Below are 24,246 nucleotides of genomic sequence, written 5' to 3' on the forward strand. Positions count from 1 at the left end.
TTCCCACCAGGGAGAAGGGAATTAGATTTTCCTGAGGACAACAATCCATTTAAATACAGCACTTCCAAGGAGACTCAGCACTTTTCCCAGGGAGCAGTCCTGCTCTGCACACAGCCCACCCTCTCCCACATGCCCGGGGAGACAAGAGATGGGTTCTGTCCCTCAAGAGCACCAAACTGTCAGAGCAGAGGGGCTTGGAGAAGCAGCAGCTTCCTCCATGTCTTACTTAAGAGCTGCTTTAGTCCAAAACAGCATGAAATCACCTGTGGACTTGCTCCCAGGGAAGCTGAAACAGCTCTACCCCCACTTGAAGGTCCACCCCAGTTAAACAGGTTGGCTTGAAACTTGGTCGAGTGACTCTCTGCACGTTGCTCTCCTGAGGGCACACAAACGTGCTGCTGCCATCAGGGGACATGCACGAGCCCATCTCTACCTCCTTCCGACCAAAGGGCTGCAAGGGGCCAGCCCGTGCCAAGTGCTGTCACAAAACGGATCACCAGAAAAGGGGTGGACTCACCTCATTGTGCCATGCTGCACTTGCTTTACTTGCCTGAAGGAGCTTCAGTAGCTCCACAAACCCAGTGACGCTGGTCCTACAGGAGTCACTTGTGGGTCAGATGCTGAAGACAGCTCAGGAGGCGCTGACAAAGCCCCTTTGACAGGCCACCGCCAAGCCAGATCCCAGCACGCCTCCCCCGTAGGTAAACCAAGAAGTTACACAAACACAAGCTCCCTGTTACCCAGCTCTCAAAAGTAATTTCAGATCAGAAACAGTCCAAAAGCCAATTTTAGAAAGTACCAGTTTATTTGAGGGAAAAAAAAAAAATCAGTAACAGTGGAAAATCCCCAAGAGCAATTACACAAGAGAATCTAAATAACCCGAGAAGCAGACACAGCTCCTGCCTTCCTGGTAGTGCTGTCCACAGGCAGTGAAATCCTCCCTCTCCTTCCCAGTCCAGTGAACTCTGCGCAGTTTTTACAGCCTCCCAGCGCCTGCAGTTTCCCCGAACACGCTTGTACTGGGACAAAGTGAGTGAGTCAACCTGGAGGAGGACCCTTGGGAAGAGCTCTCTCGCAGCGATGGCTCCATACACAGCTCCCCTGCGTTCCCCACTTCGCCTGCCCGGCTCCCAGGAGCAGCTGCCGCTGGCTGAGGCTGAAGTTTTTTCTATCGCCTCAAGCCTACAACAACGCCTCAGTAAGGAGGTTTTGGGAGCCGAGGAGGTTTCTGAACAGCCTTCGCAACCGTCTAGTTTTGTGCTGCCTACCCAGTTACTCAGTTTGAGGACCCACACTCAGATTTTGTCTTAAACCACACCAGACTCCAAGAGCTGCAGGAGGACACGACTTGCACAAAGTATTCTGTCACCTTCCTGAAACAGAGGCGTGGGACACACACGTTACCCTTGGCTCTAGGAGCGCTGGGGGAATCGGTCTGAGTCTCAGCAGAGGTAGGAGCTATGCACATGGTATATTAAGACAGACCCACCGCAGGAGGGTCAGAGCTAGCCATCTATGTAAGCTCAGGGCTCCCAGCTGGGAGATGCCGCCGTGGCAGACTTGGAGCTACCAAAGCCAGCCTTCCGCAAGAGGCAGGTACTCGGCACCGTACCGCAGGGGACTGCAGCACAGCCAGCCCCCAAAACTAAAAGTTCTTTTCTCCATACTGCGAGCTTCCAGTGCTTGCTTCAAACAGCAACCGCAGACGGGGATCTCTGCTCCGGCTCAGACATCAAACACAGCACATCACCGACCACAGCCTGCTTCCAGGCTCGGCCCGGGACACGGCGACAGAGCCCCCGGGCTCCGGCTGCCCCCAGCTGCCTTCCCACACCCAAGCCCACTGGTGCTCCAGACACGGCACTGGACAAACAGCAGACAAACGAGACCAGGTCTCTTACACACAGTGAGGCTGCTGGAGAATTAACTCCAGCCCTTTCACTCTTAACTGTATACCTCTCCATAAAATATATAATATATAGCTCTATATGATTATAATATATTACAGTGAATATATTATATTACAGGCTAGAAATACTCTCTTCTTTTCCCTACTTCAATCATACTATGAATCCAATTTTGCATACAGATTAATCCTAGAAGTTATTGCCTTGAATTTTTAATTAAAATTCACAGAATAAAGCTTAAATAGTTTTCACAGAGACGCATTATATTAGTGTTTTACATAAAAAGGATAAAAGTTACCAAATGAGAAGAGCAGCCATTTCAGAAACTATAAATAATTCTATTTTTTGAAAAACAAAAAAAATCAAATCCTAAAAAAGTTACGGGAAAACCATAAATATCTTCACCCTCTACAGTAGCTGCTATAGAACTAGAAGAAACCTGTAACACGCTGTAGCTAACTGCTTCAGTTCAGAATATGAATCATATAAAACAAACATCTCCAGAGAAATGCCTGGCCAAAGGAAACACAAAGGGATTGAAAAAATAAATCTGAGGAAATTAAAAAAGTAGATTTTTTTTTATTATTTCAAAACAGTTTCTACAAACTTTATATAAACATTAGGTTATTTTCTTTAAAGTTTTGTTATAAAAAAGTCCTACAAGCAATTGTTAAAAAAGGTAAGAGACTGAAGGCAAGGAAAGGGTGTCATCATAGCCAAACAAAACTGGCTGTCCTGATTTCATGGACTAATGACCCTTGCCCAGGGCAACAGGAAGAGACAGAAATCTCCTGGGGAAGACATTCCCATAGGCCCTTTATGGCATTCAGGGATTTTGAGCCTCTATGGGCCTTTTACTCCCTGATAAGGCAACATCATCTGTAGTGTAAGAGATTCATAAATAGTTCTCCACAAAAATGCTTCACACATCAACAGCCTGCTGCAAGACATTTATCAGCAAGGTTTATAAAAAAGCCATCTTCCATAGAAGCAGCCAATCTGAGCACAGCACACTGGATGCAAACACATGGTGTTTGCTTCTGTACAGTCTGTTTTGTGTTTATATACCCTCTACGAAACCAAGCAGAGAATTTGGCATCTTTATTCTTTTTACACTAGCTTTAGAAAAATACACTGAGGTTTTTTTTTCAGACTCTTTGTATTTCATTGGGCCCTTGTTAGCTGAGTGGGATGGGAAGGGTCATGTAGGAAGTTTGTTTTTTCTCTAAATCGCTTTGAAATTCAATCCAAAAAAAGCATTTGTTCAGCACATCTCATCTGAGGGCACAGTGTTTCCATACAGTCTGTTTGTCCCTTGATGGGCACAAGGTGCTGCTGAACTTTAAGCATAGAACTCATTTGTAGGGGCTTTCTTGTAGATCGGTTTCTTCCCAAGGTCATAACTGCCTTCGTCCTTTTTCTTCATGCGATAGACTAAGAGGAGGATCAGGAAGACAGCAAACAGGAGCCCCACTGCTCCTCCTGCAATGAGAGCTGGGGAGGAAAAGAAGAGCACGGAATAAGGCTAAACTCCTGGACAACTCCAAACCATCAGCTGCATCTCAAAACCTGCTTCAGGAGCACCAGCCCCAGAACTGCCTCCAGAGTCAGTGTTGTCCACATGCCTGTCACCATACGTGCTGGCATTTGCAGCAACAGCAGATGTTGCTGGGAAAGGCCAGAAGTTGCTTTCAACCCAACCACAGAATAATCACATGTTCCACGTTAACCAGTTTGTGTTAATCTTCCGGTTTAGTGCAAGAAAAAAAAAATTTGACAAAAACCATCCTCCTTTTGTGGAGACAAAACAAAAAACCCACCCAAAAAGCCCCACCACAACCCACAAACAGCATCAACTCCAGGAAAATGGTATAGCTCCGCTTTGAAGGTTTTGCTGACTACTTGTGTGAGCACACTCTGGGGACTCTGTATTTCAATTAAACAGCAACACCGCATCACCCCCACCACCTCCCTCCAAAAAACACCCCAACAACCAAAAACCACAAACCCACAGAAAAACACTAATATTTTCCTCTCTCCTCACACCAAGGGTGGCCATAAGACTTCAGTGAAGTTTATCCTTCACTGTGACACCTATTCATTGCACTAAATCTTTGTTAGGTGGCTTTGCAATTCACTCTTCCAGTCACTCCTCTGCAGATCAGCAAGATGTGCCGAGGTTTGTACTCAAGACCATCAGGCCAAGTGCTTGATGAAGCATGCCTTGAGACAGACCCATCCCACATGCTGAGGGGAAGCCAGTCACTTGGTTTTGCTCTAGACAGAGGTACTTAGATTCACAACACTTGACTAAGTGTTCAGATCCCTTAGAGGGGTTGTTTGGTTCCTGTCAAGGCTCAGAAAAGGCAGGACTTGGGCAGAGGTTAGAAGGGAAACACCTGCATTTGATATGAAAGCCTATGATGTCACTGATTTATGGCTAGATATGCCTCTTGTTGAGGTAGTATCTGGGTGCAGAGCAGCTGCCACATGACTTGTGTGGCACTTAAGCCAACAGTCAGCTGGCAGGCTCAAAACCAAGCTGTTTACTACCCCAGCAAGGCAAGCAGTAGGTTCTTCTGCTGTTTAAGGACCCGAAGGCAGAAGTGACCCTGCTACAGGCAGTCACAGAGGTAATGCTTCTCACTCCTGTTGCCAGCAGGGAACTGCTCCCCAGAGAAACAGGGAACACAAGTCATTTTTATTTACAGTATTAATGATTTATCAGGACAAGGTGAGTATTACCTGTAAGGACTTCTGTTCTTTCAAAGATGCTGCTGTTGGCTGTGCTTGCCATGGAGATCTTGTTGGACAGGTTCTCTTCAACAGGTACAGCTTTGTCTGGAATGATTTCATTGTCCACCATTGTGTTTTTCTTCTCACCTTCTATCTTTCTCTCAGTATCTCCAGGGATATAGTTGTCAGATATCTACAGAATATAGACAAACCACACCCATTAGTAAAGTAGCACCCAGCCTACCTACAATTGAAAGCAGGAGGGTGTGCAGGGAAAAGAAAGTTTGCTTAGTGCATTACGAGTACACTGTTCCTGCTCATGCAGGTAGATTCCTCTTGATGCCATGTCTTGCAGGGGGAAGGGTATTTAGAAAGCTTAACAGGCAGACCAGAGTAGCTACGTGTTACTTAAAACATGCAGAGGTAACACCTACCAAAGGAGTATCCATGGTGGTCAGATACATGGCATCTTCAGAGTCTGAGTAGTCTGCAGAGAGAAGAAAAAAAAAAAAGTAAAAAAAGTAGAAGAGGACACTAAGTTTTCCTCTTATTACACGTCATTTTTCCAGAACTCAAACACTTCCCGCAATACCAGCAACTGCGGTCAAACTAGGACTCTCGTTTTCTGCTGACTACAATTTCTTCTTATCTACTAGTATTTTCGCCACTTCATGGTTTTGATTGCACAAGCCCATGAGATGTAATCTTAAAACCAACACCCCTCGCATGGGAGGGGTCTTCAGCTGGATCCATTGGCCCCTGCTGCCGATCATCAGGAGCTGCCCTGCAGAGCAGGTCTGCTACAGCTTGCTAAACTAATGCCAACGGAGGGCAATGCTCTCACCACCCATCCCTAAAGGATAGTTCGCCAACCCTCTGGTTACCAGATCTGCCCAAACATGTCAGGCACCGATTTCAGCACTTGTTCTTTCCCTTTTAGAGAACAAATGTTCACATAAAGGGGACATGGAGCTACAGAAACTGGTTTGGGCAGGGAGCTTTGCATGTCACAGTTCACCTGAACACCAGTTAGTCCTTTACCTTGTTTGGCCTCAGCTGAGATACTAACTTTAAGACTTTTAACACTACCTCAGCAATAGATTTTTTTTTAAATTATTATTTTTATTTAAGTTTCTCAGTTCTTTGGAGTTCAACGGGGAAGAGATCCAGCCAGTGCAATGCCTTTTCACTTGCAGCAAGACAAGCTTGGCTGGACTCCGTCTGTCCTGCCAAGTGATTCAACATCACAGTACAACCACTTTCACTGTTCTTATCTGTGAGTGACTACGATTCACACGGCTTTCTCATCTCCACCTGACACTGCAGTTCCCCCCGGAGCTCTGGCTGTGCACTTAGCCCATCACTCATGGGCTGGTGCTGGAAGAAATTTCACAGCATCAACTGAGGGAGATACATTTTTCCCCTTCCCTAACTTACCTCCAGACCCAGATGCATCATCTACATCTAACCCATCAGAAGTAACATGAGGCCTGAATTCGCCAATGTCTTCATCATCTGGCAAGGCTCCAGAGGCAGGGTAGTCAAGCCATCGAGCGTCCATGGTCTCGGTTTCTCTCACCTGTAAACGGGGGTGGAGAAGCGTTAAGTATCAGGCAACTCCTCAAAAACATTTCATAAAAGGTCAGGAGTTCAGAGCCTGTGCTCAGCACATTGCTTCCATCAGAAGAATATTAAATGCTGAACTTCCTCTCTACCAAAAGCATTATCTTCATCAGCCTGGAAATAGCTGAATTCCCCTAGAATTTCTCAGAACAGAAGTGAGCCAGCCTGGGAGGGGAATTTCCTGAGGGCTACAGATTCAGGAGGTTCACTTGAACCCACAGGGTGAAAATAACACCACAGGATCTTGGTCAGGGGTTTGTAGCAAAAGCATTCGGAAAAGCAATACCTTCAGTCTGTGATAAGGGGGGATTTGGAAGGACTTGCTGTTCCCAGAGAAAAAGCCTAGCACCTATAGGTCAGTTTTTAGCATAGCACCAAAGCCTCACGCCAAGGCAATTTGTTGCCGCTTGTATTGAGAACAAACCTATTTTATCACCCAAGGGTGAAAAACTGGTATGTCAGTTCAGCTGAACTGCAGTGCAATATAGCGCGATGTTCAAGAGCACTTGCTATCAGTAATGACTCGCCTGGAGGAAGAGCTTCCCCTGCCTCACCTCTTTAAACACACGTAAACAAACAAGTCAGTAAAATGAAGTCCTCGATCCTATAGCCGGATGACTGCACTTACAGACACATTAGCAAAATGGCAGAAGAGCCTCCCAGAGAATCAGCTGTTTGGCCACAATGGCAATTTACACACCAGAGCTCGTTTGCACTTGGACCTTCAAGGAGTCACAAGCCCAAACCTCCTGCCCTCACCAAGGTTATGCCATTTTTCCAGAACTATTTCGCCTCACGCCACAGCCCTGGGGCCAGCCCCGGCGAGGGTACCACAGGTATGAGCTCTTGGGTTGCTCAACACCAGCCCACAGATTCCAGCAGCTCCAGATGCTTCCACAGCCATGAAGTCATCACATGGCGGGGGACTTGACCCCTTCCCCCTATGGCCAGAAGCACAATGTAGATGGATGGGTCCCATAGCCAGGGGCTAAGCTGTCAACATTTTTTCATACTGTCCCCACAGCAGTCTTTCTGAAGGTTTATCTACCCAGGAAAGCATTTTTAAAACACCCCTTTACTCCACAGTCCTGCACATCTGAGGGCTCTTCTTGATGTACAGGTTTTCCACAAGCTACACCCTCACAGGGGGTGAAGATCAGAGATTGGTGGGGACAGTGAGAGCTGGGTGGCACCACCTGAGCCCCAGGACTTGCTGCTTCATCGGGGCAGCAGCAAGAGCCCAGGCAGCTGGGATCAGCCTTCCTGCACACCCAGGCAAGGCCCATCCTACAGCCTGGTGGTGACACCAGCTGATGAATTACATCCGCTATTGATCTCAGAAGTGAAGGCCAACAATCAGCCACAAGCCATGTGTCAGCTTCCTCTGCCCACAGCCACAGCCCTGCTTCCAGCCCAGACTTCCCTGCCCATTAGCATACTGGTTTTGCCACAAACAAGGCCTTGTGGTCAGGACAAGATGTTTCTCATTTTGCATAAGAAGCAGTGGCTACTAGATGTGCTTTTCATTAGCTTATTGAGGCATCTTTGGTTTCCCCAGCAACTCTGCTGGAGGACAACCAAATGAACAGCCTAGCACGAAGTGCTGAGGCCAGCTCTCCTCCTAGACCCTCCGTCTCTGCTCTGCCCAAGCCTGGCATTAGGTGATGGGAAGGGGGCTGGGGAGGAAGGCCAGCTGGGAAGAAATCCCATCCCGGCCTGGAACCAGGCATTCCTAACGATATGGATCACTCGCTGCAAGGCAAATTCATTTCAAGATACGTGAAACTCCAAAGCCAGACCTGCAATGGAAACTGCTGCCAGCGTGCAGTAGCTGTTCCCAGAACAGCTTCTGGCCATTTCATGAAGGGGCAGGAAGAGCCCAATCCTGCCTGAGCTAGGGCACCAGGGCTGGGGGGCACGTTCGCTGCAGATCTGTGTAACCCGGCTGCTGTGCCAGGGCAGATCAATGCTGGCAAGAGCCCTGTGCCGAGCCGCACCCCTGTGCCAGCTCACGCCGTACTTCATTATGAATCATGGCCAGCTAATGTCCTAATGAGGGCAGCTCAAGAAAACCTGTGCTTAAACCACTGAGTGGCTGGACAGCAGGCTGGCCTTATCAGATCAGCCCAGCCGTGAGCAAAGCAGTGGCAGCCAGCCACAGTGATTAGTACATACTGTGGAACGCACCAGGTTTAGCTATCAGAAAACCCTATTTAAATCAGGACAGACAGTGTTTACAAGCCAGAGGACATAACAAGGAAATTACTGACTCACAAGCGTAAATAAGATTATATGGGAGCGTTCCCTGAACTCACTCTGCATCATCCTCTTGAGCAAGGACAGGGAAGTTCCTGGAAGCCACGAGAGCTGCTCAGAACCATATGGGAAAACTTTTCTTGGGGGCAGCAAGCCTCATTTTACAGATTCACCTGCCAGGGAACTTAGAGGGCTGCAGGGCACCTCCACACTTGCCCTCCAGGTTTCAAGCCATGTTCTCCTAGGGAGCAAGCTCCTACTGGGAGCTGGGGCATGGGCAGCCCGGGAAGAGTTAACACTGGAGTGCTCACAGGGCAGGTCTGGAGCAGGCACATTCCTCACATACACACCTTTAAGAGGGCACACAGGCACTTTCACAGAATTAAAAGCAAGGGCTTTAGGCTTCCCAAGTGCCACATACAGAGCTCGTGGAGTACTGCTTAAAGAATACATCCCTTTCCAAGAGGATTCAGTCCTCCCTACAGCTCCACTGCCAGGCGAAGAGGCACCACGGAAGATGCCTGGGCTTCCTCTCAGCTTGCAGGCTGCAGCCAAGAGGAAAAAGCCAGGAGACTGCTGCAGGACAACGCACAGCCCTTGCCAAGTCGTCTCTGGCCACATTCAGCTTAACACCTTCTGCAACTGCCAACTGGAGAAGGGCACCAGCACTGCTCGGAGTCTGCTTTCCACCACCTGTTATCCCAGCACTGGAGCCAGGCCAGGGACTTGCTGGGAGAGTTGGACTGGGCGGCTGCACAACCCCACCTCGCCTCGGCAGCTGAAGTCGAACCCTGCTATTAATATGTTCCTCTCTAGGAGAGGTCTGTATGGAAATCAACCTTTTCTGCAGGGGTCTAGTTCCAGGGTTTCTTCCTCATGTTAAGCAGCTTTATCCCCAGTAAGCAGCAAGGGAGATTAACCAAAGTGCTGGGCACCAGAAGCTTTTCCTGCCTGCCAGTGGCAAAAAAAATAAGTTTATTCCCTGCCAGACAACCAGCACGTCAGGCACGTGAACTATGAGCGTCATTCCTGGAAAAGCCGGGCACAGAGGTCTCGTGTTTGAGCCTGAGACAGGCTGCACTGCTGGATGAAGCCAGACACTGTTTGCTCAGTTCAGGCACAGGAATCGCACCCCAGGCAGGGGCTGGCAGCCCTGCTGTGCTCCATCCCTAGCCCACACCACTCCATTTTGTGCTTCTGGGGCCTTCACTTACAGGCCCAGCATACCACTAGTCTCTTCTCAAAGCAAGAACATTTATTTGTTGAGGCACCAAGCAAAGTTTCTGTCCAATGTGTGAATTTCCCCAGCCGCTGGCTAGTTCCGGGAAATAACAAACCCAGGCAGCTTGCCTGCCCCAGCCCACACGTCCTCACCACAGCCTTTGCAAACCCTTTCAAAAAAACCCCAAATGGTGTTTTGGGGCAGAGACAAAGTTTTCCAGACATGGAACTGGCTTTTACGGCTGTCCCTTGTCTCTGATCAAACACACCAGAGTTCATCAAAAGCTTCTTTGAAGGGTCACAGCCAACAAGCTGCAGAGGGAGTCAGACCTGCAGAGACTTGGGCATCCAAAGCGCAGGGAGCTCTTTATCAAGTTTATAACTTTGGCATGGAGACCCAACACTCGTTCCTGCCCCTGTGTCTCCCTCCCCAGCACTGTGTACACAAATCTAGGAGTAAACAGGAACAAGGTGAAAGTCAATCTTTCCTAGACAAAAGCACATGGAGCTGGGCCAGCCTGGGAGGTGGCAGAAGAGAGGGAAGAGGTGCAGACATATTAACTCTTTGTAGGTGGCATGAACAGATACAATGCACATCTAGATCAGCTTAACAAGAAAGGGCTCCTGGCCTCAGAGCCTGGTTATTAAGAGATCATTCTTGCAAAACCACCAGCCTGGCCCTTGCACTGTCCTGCATCATGAACCGAAGAGCACCAGATCCAAGGGGGCCTTTCCATTGCGAGGATGCCAAGCTCTCTAAACCACCCAGCCCAAGACAGGGGATTTCCATACAGTTCACTTCCACCAAGCTCTTGCACAAGCACACAAATCAGGAAGGTTTTAAAGCTCATACAAAGCATGCAAAGAGCGGGGGTTAGGAGCTGAGCTCACCCCCTCGAAGCACGCTAGCCCCCCAAAAGCAGGAAAGCAGAGGAGCCATGCAGTGCTGGAAACAGGCCGGCTCAGATCAGTGCGAGTCAGCCAAATGGAGCTGACCTCCAAGGGAGGTAGGCGTGCAGCAAGGTAATAGGCAAAGACAGCTCAGCTCTATCTTCCCATCTTAATAAGCATTAGAAGAAAGTTATTGGAAGTGACATGAGCTTCCGGCAGAGGCAGATCCTGCCAAACTATTAAGGGAAGGGTCTATATTTCCCCCCCAAAACACCCTTTACTTGCTCCCCTCCCTCCATGCTCCAGCTCTGTGTAGGGGAAAAAAAAAAAAGTCACTTTTGCCCTGAGAGCAAAACAAATAGCAGTATTCCAAACTATGTCACACCTAACTCCTTCAACACATCAGCCACAGTTAAAGAAAAAAATCCACTTGTGCCAGCTCCTTGTGCCCACACTTGGAGGGTACCGTTCTACCTCTCATTCCTGGTCAGTCTGTCCCACATAATTCGCAGCACACATGGCCTGCACTGGCCTCTGTGCCGAGGGACAGAAGTTAAGCAGCTCCCATCCAGGCACATGTGTGTACTCAGTTGCATGACAGGCTCACCCCAAGGCTTCCAGACATGGTTAAACACTACTGTGCCTTTGCTCAACACTCTTCAAGCAGTCCTAGAGCAGGACCACAGGCACAATGGCTTTGGGCAAAGCCAGCCTTGCCCATCTCCTCTGACAGCCACCATACAAGTGCACTCCCATCACAGAGAGCCACAAAGGTAAATCTGTAACACCTCTGAGGACTAAGGCGGAAATCAGAGACAGAAGTACAGGCCAGGGCTGGCAAGTAGCTCCTGGCTTGCAGCAGGGGATAGCGCTGCATCTCCAGTACCCCAGATCAGTTATTGCATGCTATCTCTTTGTGCCTCTTACCAAAGGGGGGGGAAAAAAAATTATTTTTTTTTTTGAACTGTGCTCAGTAATACTGGCAAGTCTTGCTTAATAAGATAGAGCCAGAGCAACACATAGGCTGACAAACTGTTCAGCTAGTAAAAGTGTCACTCATTCAAGGTGACTTAAGAGAAGCATCCCCAGTCCCTGTCCAACCAGGCATCTGTCTCCCTGCAGCCACATAACCAGTCCTGTGTGCTCACACTCAGCAGCCCACACGCTACGTGGGGGCAGAGGTGCAGCAATGCACGTCCAGCACTAACACAGCCTCGGCCTGGGTCACTCCCCCACCTGCCCCCACTCCCTGTGTGATTCTTTAAACTGTGTCGCCGCAAGCAGCTCTCCTGGGGGCTCATGCAGCAGCAGAGGCATAATCCCAGTGACAAACTGTAATCCTGGGCTCTGGAGAGCAACCCGCTGTCACCGGTGCCTCTGCTGCAGTAGGCATGAATCCTCCCAGGCTCTGCTTGCTCAAAATAGGCTTCCCTACACTTGCAAAGTCAAACCTCAGTTACCTTTTAACTTGCATGCGTTTGCTTACACACAGCCTGCTCTCTTCAGACCACACCGTATACGCGTGCCTTTCAGGCTTTGCCTTAGAAGCAAGCAGGAGGAGGACGGAGAGATTACAAAGGAATGAATTCTTGTTTGACTGCTCTTGCCTGATTATCAACCAAGAGCAAAGCCACAAAGATCGAGTCCTTTGCCACACAGGCACATGCTGGGATCTGTTTACTGCAACGGTGGCAAAATAGCTGCTCTAAATACTCAATGCCCAGCTCCAGAGACCTACAGAGATGAGTGGGAAGGAGAGGACTGCTCCCCCCTCCAGCTAGAGATAAAGCTCAGCAGGCAGCTGCAGATGGCTGTGTGTCAATCACTTGCCCTGAAGCAAATAAAGATAAGGTTTAGAGGAAAACTGCAGGAGGGAAAAGCAGGAGTTCTCATGTGACTCCAGAGGAAAACAACTGCTATAGAGACATTTCACACCCCTGAAAGGTTCTCCCGGACACGGGCAGTGATACACACCTAGTTCATAAAAAGACTCTATTTTTTATGGTATTTACAAACCTGATCACAGGCATTTTATACACTTCACTGCCCAGGGCTCAGTTCAGAAGTTGGAGAAATCTATGCAAGGTTCAAAAAGGAATTCAGTTTTTCCGGCTCATGACTCAGAGTTGCCCTACTCTATATCAGAAGGCTCCTATTGCATCCTTGTCTGGGGAAGAAAAAAAAAAAAGATATAAAGGCCCCAGCAAAGCAGCTTTTCCATCAAGGCTGATTTCTCATGCTAATACTTCAGGCTTGGGATATTTCACATATCGTATTTCCCCATCATGCCGGGGAGCGGCCTGCCCTCACTGCCCTCTCCTAGAATACAGCTACACCCCAGTACTTCCCTGGACACGCACACAAACAGAATTTCCAGCAAGAAACATGTGACATGCATTTTCGGGATCTTTATGCTCCCTCATGCCAGACTGTTAGCAAAATTAAGCCAGGCAGACACCCAACTTCAAAGGGTGCCTTTCCTAGCTGGCTCACCATGCAGCTAATCTCAGCTTGTTTGTACAGTCAAGATTCCCAACGCTGCGCCCTACAAATGCTTCCCTTCCCACAATCCACTTTAATCTAATCAGCAGTAGTAGCCCAAAGATTTAGGTTTAGCCCAGGCGGTAGAGCTCTGCCAGCACAGTTATGCTATTTAAAGTTTTGCTCTGTTGGCAAAGCTACCAGCAAAAAATTGTAGAAGAGGAAGTTATCAGCACAAAAGCACTCAAGACAGCATGGCTGTACCACTCTGCTATCAGGCTATACCCGTGTAAGCATTTATACAAACAAACATTTCAACAGCAGGGATTTTCCTAGTTCACTACAGCAGCAGAGGCTGGGCTTTCGGTGCATGGGGGGGGGGGGTTGGCTTTGGTTTTTAATAAGAGATATTCCCGACTTGTGCAGAGGTTGCCTTGGCTTGAGCCCAGAAAGCAGCAGACCCAGCATGTGCTATCGGGGATAACGCAGCTGTACTTTAGGAAACCTGTCACTCCCAGGAGCATTTTCCTCTCTCGAAGAGCTCCAGACTCCCAGCCAGGCTTCCTCCTCTCTCCAAGCAGGGAGTGAACAGCTGGCAGCAGTCTTCCAGCCATCCCTGACCACATCTCTGCACCCACACTGTCACAGCCAGGAGCAGGGGGACCCAGCTATTGGTTTGGTCACTCCTTCCTTGGCTCTGCAGAGCCTGCACTCAGCTGGACTAGCAAGTCGTTTAGTAACCAACACGCAAGACCAGGTCCTCGCACTCAGCCTCGGGAGATTCAGAAGTAGTGCCAAGAACAGCCCTCACATAAATAGTCTCCTGCAAGATCCTGGCTTCAGGGTCTGCTCTGCTGCACACTGTGGATTTGTAACAAATATTTATCTTGCTGGGGAACAGAGTCTTCCAAGCAAAAGCTCCTGACATCAGTAAGGACTATATTTCCATTTGGGGGAGAGTAGAAGTTTCTCTGTTTTTAAGGGGGGACACTAGTCCACAAAAGACGCTTCTGCCACCCTCCTAGCACCACACTGGCCAGGATCCGTCCCTCCACCTACAAGTCCCAGTCCTCTCCAGGCCAGCACAGCAGCACCACCAGGCACCCTCCTCCCAGACATGCTCTTCTCAGCCACCTCACCTTATGCACTGAGACTTCTGGCTACTGTACCATCAAGCCATTTCGGTTGCAAGTCCAAGGCTGGCACTTTCACAGTCATTAATGAACATTAACTTTTCTTTTTATTGCTGTAGTTTGACTGTAATGGCAGCTAAAGGGCAGGAGGCAGAGTTAGCCTCACAGCAAGGTAAGTGGGGCAAGGCCACATCGCTTTGTATTCATGTTTTACAGCAGACAGCAGCACAGTTTTAGTTGGACTGTGCTGGAGACACCTTTTCCCCATAGAGCAACATCAGAAGAGAGAAATCCTTCCCATGGCAGGCTTTGCTTTCCCTGACAGAACACAATTTGTTTAAGCAAGAAGAAACCTTGTTTTTGCTTGACATCACACTAGCTGCTTGGGTAACAGTGTTACAGGTCTCCCAGTCTCCTTCCCACCCCAAGGAGTGTCTCTCTGAGATTTTAATTAACTGCTTTGATTTTTAAGCTATCCCAATAATTTGTCTAACAGCAGCCTCTTGGCATTTTATAAGCAGTCTCAGCCTCAAAGGATTTAAGGATAAAATTGATAACAGTGCATACTTACAGCAAAAATAAGACTTTTACAAGCGTATTTTAAGTCAGCCAGCCTTTAGAAATTGAGAGGGACACAGCTATATCTTGCGTGTTTTCCCCTCCTACGCTGACATTTTCTCCAGATTCGAAATTAAGTATTTAACCCCATCTTTTGAGACTTTCCACTCCTTTAGCTTGCTTTGAATGCTTTCAGTCATTTCAGACAATACTGCTGCTTTCCTCTCTCCCTCATACAACTCTCATTTCCAACTGTATCTGTCTGAAAACACAGCAACCACGGAGCTGCCAGAGCAAGCTAGTGGCTGCTCAAGACAAGGCCATTTTCTGATCTACCTTTGCCATCACCAACTCAGCTACTGGCAGCAGCCATATGTCAGAGCCCAACAGCTTTTTTGCCCACCATAGGCATAACCCAAAGCAGATCAGACGAGAGGCAGCAGCGAAGGTGCCTCTGCCAAGCAGCGCTAGTTTTGCTTGTCACCCCTTTTCTAACCTCATAAGAAGAGATCCCCTCTGTGCTGCAGTGCCTCGGAAGTCCGAGTCATTGCTTTGGGTAAGGGGCCAGGGCCGTTACTCAGAGAGTGACAGCAGAGCTGTGAGGCCAGGCAAGTGCCAGAAACCCTGAGTCAGAGCATGGCTGCTGAGAGTCAGGGCTGACGGATACACAGCAGAGCTGGTCAGAGGCAGCAGCATTTACTGGACAACTTCAGGCACACGCTTAAAGACAAAAAAAACCAGAAGTCTGAACTAACCTATGATAAGAGCTTTTGTAGGATCTTTTATGGACCCTCGGTGCAGTAGGTTATTACAAGTTAAACTCTGTAACTAGGCTGCCCTGACTATTCAGAGCCACCAAGCCCAGTCTCATCACAAGAGCCTCATTCTAGTGCAAATCATTTGAATCCTTAATCTAAAGCATTTGCATTCCACCGCGTCTCAAACAAACAGCCACACATGCTCCACAACAGCAGCCCGGAGGTCAGGCGTGTGCAGGGTTTGTCCCCACCGGTTTTGTAGTGCTTCAACTGCATTATCGTCTAGTTTGAGGCTGCAAAAGCAGCACAGCCCTGCTGTTGTTACAGGGCATAAAGGAACAAGCTGTACTGAGTGGAGAGGAAGAATGCAGCTGCAAGGATCTAAGAGCAGGCTGAAGCGGATAAATGTTAACTCAAGAGCAAGGAAGCGTTTTGAAGGATGGACGCTCCGCTTTGTCTAGCCAAAGTGATAGCTGGGGATTTCTGTGGGATCAGCGAGCCACAATAACTTAATCAAGTAATCTTACAAGTCAACTTAAGTCATTTACACTGCAGACCATAGAACCACAGTTATCATGCCTCCCTTCTTGGTATGGTTACAATTAATGAATTTTTTTTTTTTTTTTAAAGTTAAAGACAAAGTCTATCTGAGGGAGAACAGCTTCACATGCACAAAATGCCACACAACCTAGTCTTAACTTACAGCCAAATGGAATCAGGCAGCCAGCACATTTTCAACAGAACATTTACCAGCACCAGAGTCAGAAGGGAGGGAGAAGTAGCTTCAAGAGTTGTGCTGAAGTCTGCATGACGAGCAGCCAGCCAGAATGCCTCCTCTCCATCATCACTCAAAGTCAAATTAGCAGCTTCCAGCTTGTGGTGGAAGTGGGACACAAGCATATCAAGAAGGCAGTAAGCCACCCCAGGAAAACCATGGCAAGGTCACATTAGGCTCCACTTCGGGCAGCAAATGGCCTCCCCACCCCAACCATTCAAACAGCTCAAGGCAACAGTAAAGCCATTAAGGGAGGCTTGGAGGGGAGGGGAGAGGGGAAGAACTTAAGAAAAAAAACGTTTTCACTGTTGTTGGACTGGATACAGGCCTTTGCAGGACCTCCAAGTGCCAAGGCTTTGGGAGACAATAGAAGGGGCAGGAAAGAGAGCAATCGCTTGGCTAACAGCCTGAACTTCCTAGAGTGAATGAGTCTCTGGTATCGTGAGTCTGAAAAGTACCAAGTTCAGCCCCAATCTGCCTCTTGCATAAGCTGCTTGGAAAACTGAACCACAAGAAAGTGCTCTCCAGCGTAGGAGCTGGCAGGCACTTAGGACAGATGAGAACTGGGCAGCAGCACTGTTTCCCTGGCTGTGCCCCAAGCACTGGGGGGGGTTACTGCTCCCACCCTGGGGGTACCTCCACATCCAGTACAGACAAGGTGCTGGGCTGCAGCAGGACCGTGCACCCCTGAACTCCCACCCCAGGAGTTGTCCATGGAGTTCCACAAGGTACAAGGTGCTAGAGAGGCTATTTCTTTCTACACCTTACAGGCGTTTCATCCCGACAACCAGCTCTAGGTTTGGCTACCAGAAGTCAGGGGCTCCTTCCCTTCGGGACTAAGGGACATCACCTCAGACTCTGTTAATTTTGCTGCTCTGTGTTTTAGGGAGGCTGCAGCAAAGCAAGGATTTGCTCTACATGTTCAGCTGCCCCGTGAGTTTGCCAAGTCAGAAGGTAAAGTAAAACGTGCAGATAGCAATGTCTTGATTTGATTGGGAGGGACAGATGAGAAACTGGGCAAAGAGCAGAAAGAACAGGCCTCGGGGATCAATGGCAGCAGGACAAGCCAAACCGGTTTTAACATTAATAATGCTGCACTACTTTCCAAACACAGCTATCATCAACAAGACACCAGCTTTGCCAATCAGGAGGCCTCCAAGCATGATTGCTTTAAACCAGCAAACAGAGCCCACAAACAGCACAAAGCCTCCCCCCTCTCCCCGAGCCAGCAGCTTCTGGGTTGGATTTCTGCTTGTCTACGCTGCTAGGGATGCACAAACGATGCGGTGCTGCAAGCAGACTTTTTCTGCATACTTCAAGGCAGAAAAGTAGGACAGCTGCAACAAACTTGCAGCCCATTAGCACTGCTACGGCCCTGCCGAGCTCAGGGCTCTCGGAGCCCTCTTGCAGCTCAAACATCAGAGCAGCAAACGCCTGAAGCTGGCGGATCCCTCTGCGGGGGGGGGGGGGGGGGGGGGGGGAGCGCTCCTTGCGTCCCTCCTGTGCTGCCAGGGGCACTTTTAGATGCTAAAAGCGCAGGGAGAGCCCAACAATGCTACTCTGCCCAAGCAAGGCAGACGTCAAGTCCTTCGTCAAGTCCACTGATCCCAGTGTCTTGGCTGCACTGGTGGTTTTCTGCCCAGCCCCAGCTGCAGGTCCCTAAAGCATCTTCTGCATAACGTCACCCTTGCACAGCACAAGCAGAGGGGAGCATCCTGCCCACACCGCCTTTGCGTTCTAAAGCGCCCAACCGCAGAGGGCTGGGGACCACGGGGAAACATCAGGCTTCAGCTCCAGCCTCCCCCCACCCCACAGAAACCAGACGATGCTCTCGCACAAAGCTGCCGTAACACAACCCACCCACTGCCTACACCAACGTCACACTTCGGCACTGCAGTAAAATTCCCCACCCTCTTACACATCCAAGATTGCTTCACACAGAGAAATCCCATCTACACCAGAGATCCACGCAAGGAGAAAGGAGCCAAGGCATTTTTGTTTGTACAGGCTTGGGGAAATATTCAAGCACCAAATCACTCTCAAAACCCATGCTCTTACATAAGCACAGAAATACAGTCCCCATCTTGTTAAGAAACAGCTACCCGTCTTCACCCTGCCCGCACAGAAAAACCAAAAGCCACATGCTGTGCAGCCCTGCACTTTTTGGCAGTGCTATTACAAAAAAAATAATATAGGAGGAGCGCCAGCAGAACTTTCCCAAACAGTGTGTCATCCTCGTCTCCTCCCCAGCAGCCTGTAACCCAAACAATTTGTTTGGATAAGGCTTTATAGCAGGCCAGTGTTACTTCTCAAGCATACACTCCATCTTAGGTAGCTTAAAAGATACAGACAAATACTCCGTCCAAGTTCTATATAAGGATTTACAGAATACATCTGTGCAAAATTTGTTGTCTTTGCAGAAATCCAATGCTTGCAGACCACTCAATTCTCCAGGGTCACCAAGTTGCATTTCATACCAAACATGGTCAATGGAACTTCCAGATGCTGTCTATCCCAAAGGTTTGCCCTACTAGTTTTGGCCAGCTCTCAAACGAGCAATTCGCATGCTTAATAGCAGGGATAAAGACACCAGATTAGAGTAAAGTGGATTTGGGCTGGTTGGTTTTAGCAGAGAGTAGCTGACAATTGCTACAGATGCTCTCTGTGGGAGTTTCCTACTCTACAACCAGCAACCCCCCAACCCCGTGTCCCTATTATAGAGCAACTGAGCAGCAGAGTCTTATTAGTTCCAATCTGCCCACTCAGCCTTCAGTCCAGAGCCAAGCAGCGTGGACAATTAAACCTAGTTTTGAGAACCCCCGATCTCCTGCAGTTACCTTAATTTCAGCTGCTTTCAGACTAGCAGAGGAATCTGCCCTGACCGCACTATCAGCAAACTGTATACACACACACAAACCCAAACAAACAGCAGGGAAGGCAGAATCCCAAAATCTCTGCTTCACCACGAAGATCCCACATGTGCCCATCTTGAAGCATCCAAACCGTTTCACCTCATTATATATTTAAGAGGCTCTTAAACCCTCCGTGGCAATGCATCACTTTTCACTCCCCTGTGGAAGTGAGGAAGGTTTGATACGCACAGGCACAACACACCAGCACAACCAAACCCAGGTAAGAATGGGAAGCCAGCGCTGCACGTGTCTGACCCATCACACATTCACAGTAAAAGAGGGGTTAAATGACTTGAGTCCAGGACCAGCAGTTGGAGATCAAAGTTGTAATAGAGAGCAGTTCATTTCTATCACGTACCCCTGTACCGCTTTGATTTCCCCAGCCCTGATTACAGAAGAGCAAGACGAGGAAGAAGAAGAATCAAGAAAAGAAGCAAGACCCCCCCTCACCAGGGCATGGGGGCAGACAGGTGAGAGGCGGCACAGCCGCCGGGCAGGCAGGGACAGGGCGACAGGTCTACACGGGCACGGCTGGGCCAGGACAACGCTGCTTTGGCACCAAACGGAGGAAGCAGCGCCACAGCCAGGAAGGCGCAGGGGAACCGGAGGAGGGAGGGGGAACGGCCCCGTTGCCATTAACCCGCTTTGCCCCCCCTTCCCCGGAGACGGACAAATGGCCGGGGGCAGATCCCTGGGGGGCAGCGGTGCCATCAGCTCTCAGGCTACCGACCAGCGGCCGAGACCCACGGCCCGGCGGGGAGCAGCCGGGTTACCCACCCCCCGGCACCGGGAGCGCCCTTCCCCACCGGGGCGCGCAGGCGGGGGGACACCCTCTGCTCCGCTCCCCGGAGCCCGGCGGGACTCACCGACTCGGCGGCGGCGACTCGCAGGAGGAGGCCGAGCAGCAGGGCGGCGCGGAGCGCCGGCGGGACGCGGGGCAGCGGCATGGCTCGGTGGGGCGGTACGGCACGGCACGGCACGGCACGGCACGGCACGGCACGGCACGGCACGGCACGGCACGGCACGGTACTGCGCGATGCGGTTCGGCAGAACGGGCTGTGGGCGCCTCTCGCCGCCGCCGCGCTTATAGGGACGGCGCAGCCCCGCGGGGGCGGAGCGTCGATGCCGCCCGCCCCCCTCGGGGAAAGCCCACGGCCCCGCCCCGCATCCCCGTATGGCGGCGGGCTGCCGGGGGGCTGCCCCGCACCGGCACGGGCAGCTCCGGTCTCGCCGCGGGAGGCCGGGCACCGGGCGGCTCGGCCGGGCCGATTCCCGAAGCGGTTCAGCCCCACTGCGGAGCCCGGGCCCGGCTGGGGCTGTGCGGGGCCTGCGCTGGTGGGGATGTGCCCCCCTGAGAGCCGGTGGGGCGGGGGGCACTTACTGATGGGGAGAGGGAAGGGGTTGGGGAGGGGAAAAAAGGGGGGAAAGGGGGGGAAAAAAGGGGGGGGAAGGGGGAAGAGGAGCGGGAAGAGGGGAAAAGGAGGGGGGAGGAAAAGGGAAGGGGGAAAAAGGGGGAAGGGGAAAAGAAGGGGGAAGGGGAGAAAAATGGGAAGGGGGACAAAGAGGGGGAAGGAGGAAAACGGGAAGGGAGGGAAAAGGGGGGGAAAAGGGGGGGAAGGGGGAGAAAAAGGGGGAACAGGGAGAAAAAGGGGGGACAGAAGGGAAAGGGGGGGGGAAGGGGAAAGGGAAAGGGGGGGGGAGAAGAGAAAGGGAAAGTGGGGGGGAAGTGGGCACACAGCATCCGCTTTTGCAGCATTCCACAGGTGACAGTCTGACATTTACAGAAAACCGAGAATGACTCTGCGACCCGCGGCATGTCATCACCGCGGTTATCAGGCAGGGTGTTGCATCACAGTTCTTGTTGAAGATGGAAAGCGAAACTGCTCCGTCTGTTTTCTCTGTAAGTGGCAAGTGCAAAAAACCCACACAGATAAAGAAGGGAAAAAACCTGAAGGCACAGTTTAACTATTTCAATTTTGGTTCCTTCATTAACAACTTTGCCTGGCCATGAGAATTTCCTTGAAAGCTCTCATTTCAGCCCCTTAACAACCTGAGGTGCACCTGAACTACCATACCAGTATGCCCTCTGTGTCAGTCCTTCGTTCATGCCACAGTCACATCAGTTTGCACTTGGGCTCTAGTTTGTAGAGCATAAAATATTTTTTTAACAGGGAAGCAACACACGTGTGCCGGGATCCCATCTGCCAGGTATGGATGCACACTCTGCCAGATCTGGTTCTCAGCCTGCTCCAGCACTACAAAGCTACCCTGAGAGAACTTGTGGCCTTCCCCCTGTCCCACCTTTAGCATGCTAACCCTCAAACCAAAGATCCCTAAGGTGAAGCAGCCTTCCCAACTGCCCATTCCTTTGGGAATAAATAGGTACAGAGGGTGCGAGCTGAGGTCAAGAGTTTGTTAGGACTGTGCCTGCACACATGACCACTGGCATCATATGAAGTAACAAGGAGCACTGCTCGGAGTTGAAAAAAAATGAAGATCTGAAGACAGCATATGTCCAGGTAAGGGTAGGAACCAGTGGTGGAGTTTCCTGTAGCACATGACCCTCTGTGCTCAGGACAGTGATGTATCACTAATCCTCTAGTTCACCTCAAGCATCCAAGGATGCGAGGGAGGGATCTGCGCTGTGGGATGGGTTACTACCCTTCCTCATTATCCTCACTTCATCACACAGAGGAGCTGATGAAAGTCACTCCTGGTGCAGCCAGGGAGCCCAGCTCCAGTGAGTCTCCAGTCCAGCAGAGGTGGGCAGCAGAAGATGGAGAGGAACAAGAGCACAGGGGCTGGGTTGAATGTGCAAAGACTGGTCCATACCATGACAACATCTGCCGGCCAGGAGACAGTCTCGGTGGCACAAGGTGGCCAGAAGCACTCCAGTCCTCTCTAACCATCTAAACGGCATCTATATTTGTGTGCGTGTGGCCACGACCCCTCTACACCTTCCTTCCAGGCAAAACAGCCACCACAAAGATGCTTTCAAAGCCAGCTGTCTGTAATGTGGCTACAAACACTGCTAACCTGCCTGCTAACTTCCTCTGGCAGCAAGCACAACACACCATACTCCTGGTTGTCATACCCCTCAACACCCTTCCCCCTCCACCAAAAAGTCACCATTTTCCCTCCTGGGGAAGTTCTGCTTTGACAGAACAGAGAGGAGCCAGTCTGCCTACCTGGCCCAGGGACCACACACATTGTCCATCAAAGTCACACCTGCACACACAATCCTTCAAGCAAACTGATAGAACTCTTGGGCTTCTGGAAAGAGAAGAGAAAATTAAACTCGACCCTAATGTATTTTCCAACCTTGAGAACAAATTTATGTAACTTTACTGATGACATTTTCAAAGTGCACTATGTAGATCCACCTCCCTCACACAAACTTTCCACGACTGTATCTCAAGAGAATTCATATGAAAGGAAATGCAGCCACAAAATCGTAATATGGTTCTGTTACCCATGACATAGAGCAGCCTGCTTCCTTTTGCACTTCAAATATCTCCTCTCAAAATGCTGACATTCTCCTGTCTCTGGAATGATGCAGAAAAATTGTGGGTATATGACACTCACTGAGAACGACAGGACAAATGGGCCCAGAGAGAAAAAAAGCACAATTGAAATGTACTTCCTGAAACCTCACTACAAGTGAGAGAAGCTGAAGAAAAATAAACCACGTGTTGAGCCACACATTTGTTCTGGGCGATGAATTCTCACACTCAAGGTGTGTCAGTTCCCTTCTCCATTTAAAAATTACAGTTGGCAGAGAAATAATATGAGCTGGCCACCATTGTTCCTAACCCAGTGTTCAACAGTGAACAGTTACCTAACTCTTGCATTGAAAATAAAAATAAACACCTGCCAGTTCCCAATACACAACACAAACATGCTGGAAGTGGAAGGGAGTGTCCAAATACAATGCACTTGGAGGGTGAGGGGAATCACATTTTTACATGACACATCAAGAAATGTGTAGATAATCTTGAGAAGGCCACACGCAGAGCCCTTTAGACAATTCTAGATCATAAATGCTACTGCCGTGGCCAGGAAAAGAGATTATTCAGCCAAGCTCAGCACAGTTCCTACAGGTAGATTTTAAAATTAATTTAGAGCAGGATTCTCAAGCACAAAAAACCTTAAGTAGCGTTTTAAAAAATCTCAACTCCCAAAGTCTGTTCATTACACGGAGCTCTTTGGAAAAACAAACCTGCACACTGCGGGGGTAGAGGAAGAGGAGCGACTGGAAACTCTCACCCCACATTTTGAACAACTTAATGCCAGGTAATTCTGGAAAAGTATAATCTTGGCCTTACTGTCCCTTTAGCAAAGGCCACCTTAGCACAAACCCTACCTGCCTGACAAGAGGGAAACAGACGCCAGCAAAGATCAGTTCAGACAGCACTGCCCTCCGTACACCGGCTGGTAAAATATGGATCACCTAAACAAACAGCTTCATGTTTTAGGCAATGATTCCTGAGGAGGAAAAACAATACCATCCTATACAGATATTTCTTATGGAAAGAACCCCTGGCTACACAGGGCATTCTTTTTCCATACACCTGATAAAGAGGAGACCATGATAGTTGCATGTGATCTGGGTACATTCTCGGGGCATCTGCTACGTCCTGGGCATATTGCCACTTCTTCTTCCACCTGCTGCTCTTCACAACATGCAGGTGTCACGCACAGAGCAGTCAGCTGGTTAAAAAAGGACATTCTAACCAGGAGCCAGGCAAGCAGCACGTACTATGACACCCTAGAAAGCATGATCTCTGTGTTTCGACATCCTTTTCCCCTTTAACACATCTTTCCTTCACAGCTGTCTCTGATTTTCGTTTGAAGTAAAGAGGAAGAAAAGGAAAATTGAGAATGTCACTTAATTCTCCAATAATGTTTGCTTTCCAGATCTACTTTAAATCCTTCCCACAGAGCAGGAGTGTGGGGCGAGGCTCCCCATGGGGAGAACACCCTCTCCTCCAGGAG

General features: G+C 49.6%; 1 protein-coding gene and 1 long non-coding RNA gene across 2 annotated transcripts; one reads left to right on the plus strand and one right to left on the minus strand.

Annotated features, from left to right (window-relative positions):
- Positions 1-786: 786 nt before the first annotated feature.
- On the minus strand, positions 787-20,308 carry SDC4 (syndecan 4). The gene is made up of 5 exons (XM_074843091.1): positions 20,118-20,308; positions 6,081-6,222; positions 5,078-5,130; positions 4,653-4,836; positions 787-3,401 (listed from the first exon to the last, which is right to left on the minus strand). Exons 1-5 carry the CDS (start codon positions 20,196-20,198, stop codon positions 3,250-3,252), a joined length of 612 nt encoding a protein of 203 aa, XP_074699192.1. The 5' UTR covers positions 20,199-20,308; the 3' UTR covers positions 787-3,249.
- A 1,111-nt stretch (positions 20,309-21,419) lies between these two features.
- LOC141931212 (uncharacterized) lies at positions 21,420-22,205 on the plus strand. Its single transcript, XR_012625525.1, has 2 exons — positions 21,420-21,770; positions 21,944-22,205. It is a non-coding gene; the product is annotated as an uncharacterized LOC141931212 (long non-coding RNA).
- The last annotated feature ends 2,041 nt before the right edge of the window (positions 22,206-24,246 follow it).

Source organism: Strix aluco, chromosome 17, assembly GCF_031877795.1.
Source record: "Strix aluco isolate bStrAlu1 chromosome 17, bStrAlu1.hap1, whole genome shotgun sequence".
NCBI classification, from domain to species: domain Eukaryota; kingdom Metazoa; phylum Chordata; class Aves; order Strigiformes; family Strigidae; genus Strix; species Strix aluco.

Excerpts from the sequence above, each read along its gene's own strand:
- SDC4 (XM_074843091.1), bottom strand. The coding sequence starts at position 20,198 with ATGCCGCTGCCCCGCGTCCCGCCGGCGCTCCGCGCCGCCCTGCTGCTC. Across the intron at positions 6,223-20,117 it reads GAGTCGCCGCCGCCGAGTCG|GTGAGAGAAACCGAGACCAT; the intron begins GTGAGTCCCGCC and ends CCCCGTTTACAG. Across the intron at positions 4,837-5,077 it reads CCACCATGGATACTCCTTTG|ATATCTGACAACTATATCCC; the intron begins GTAGGTGTTACC and ends TATATTCTGTAG.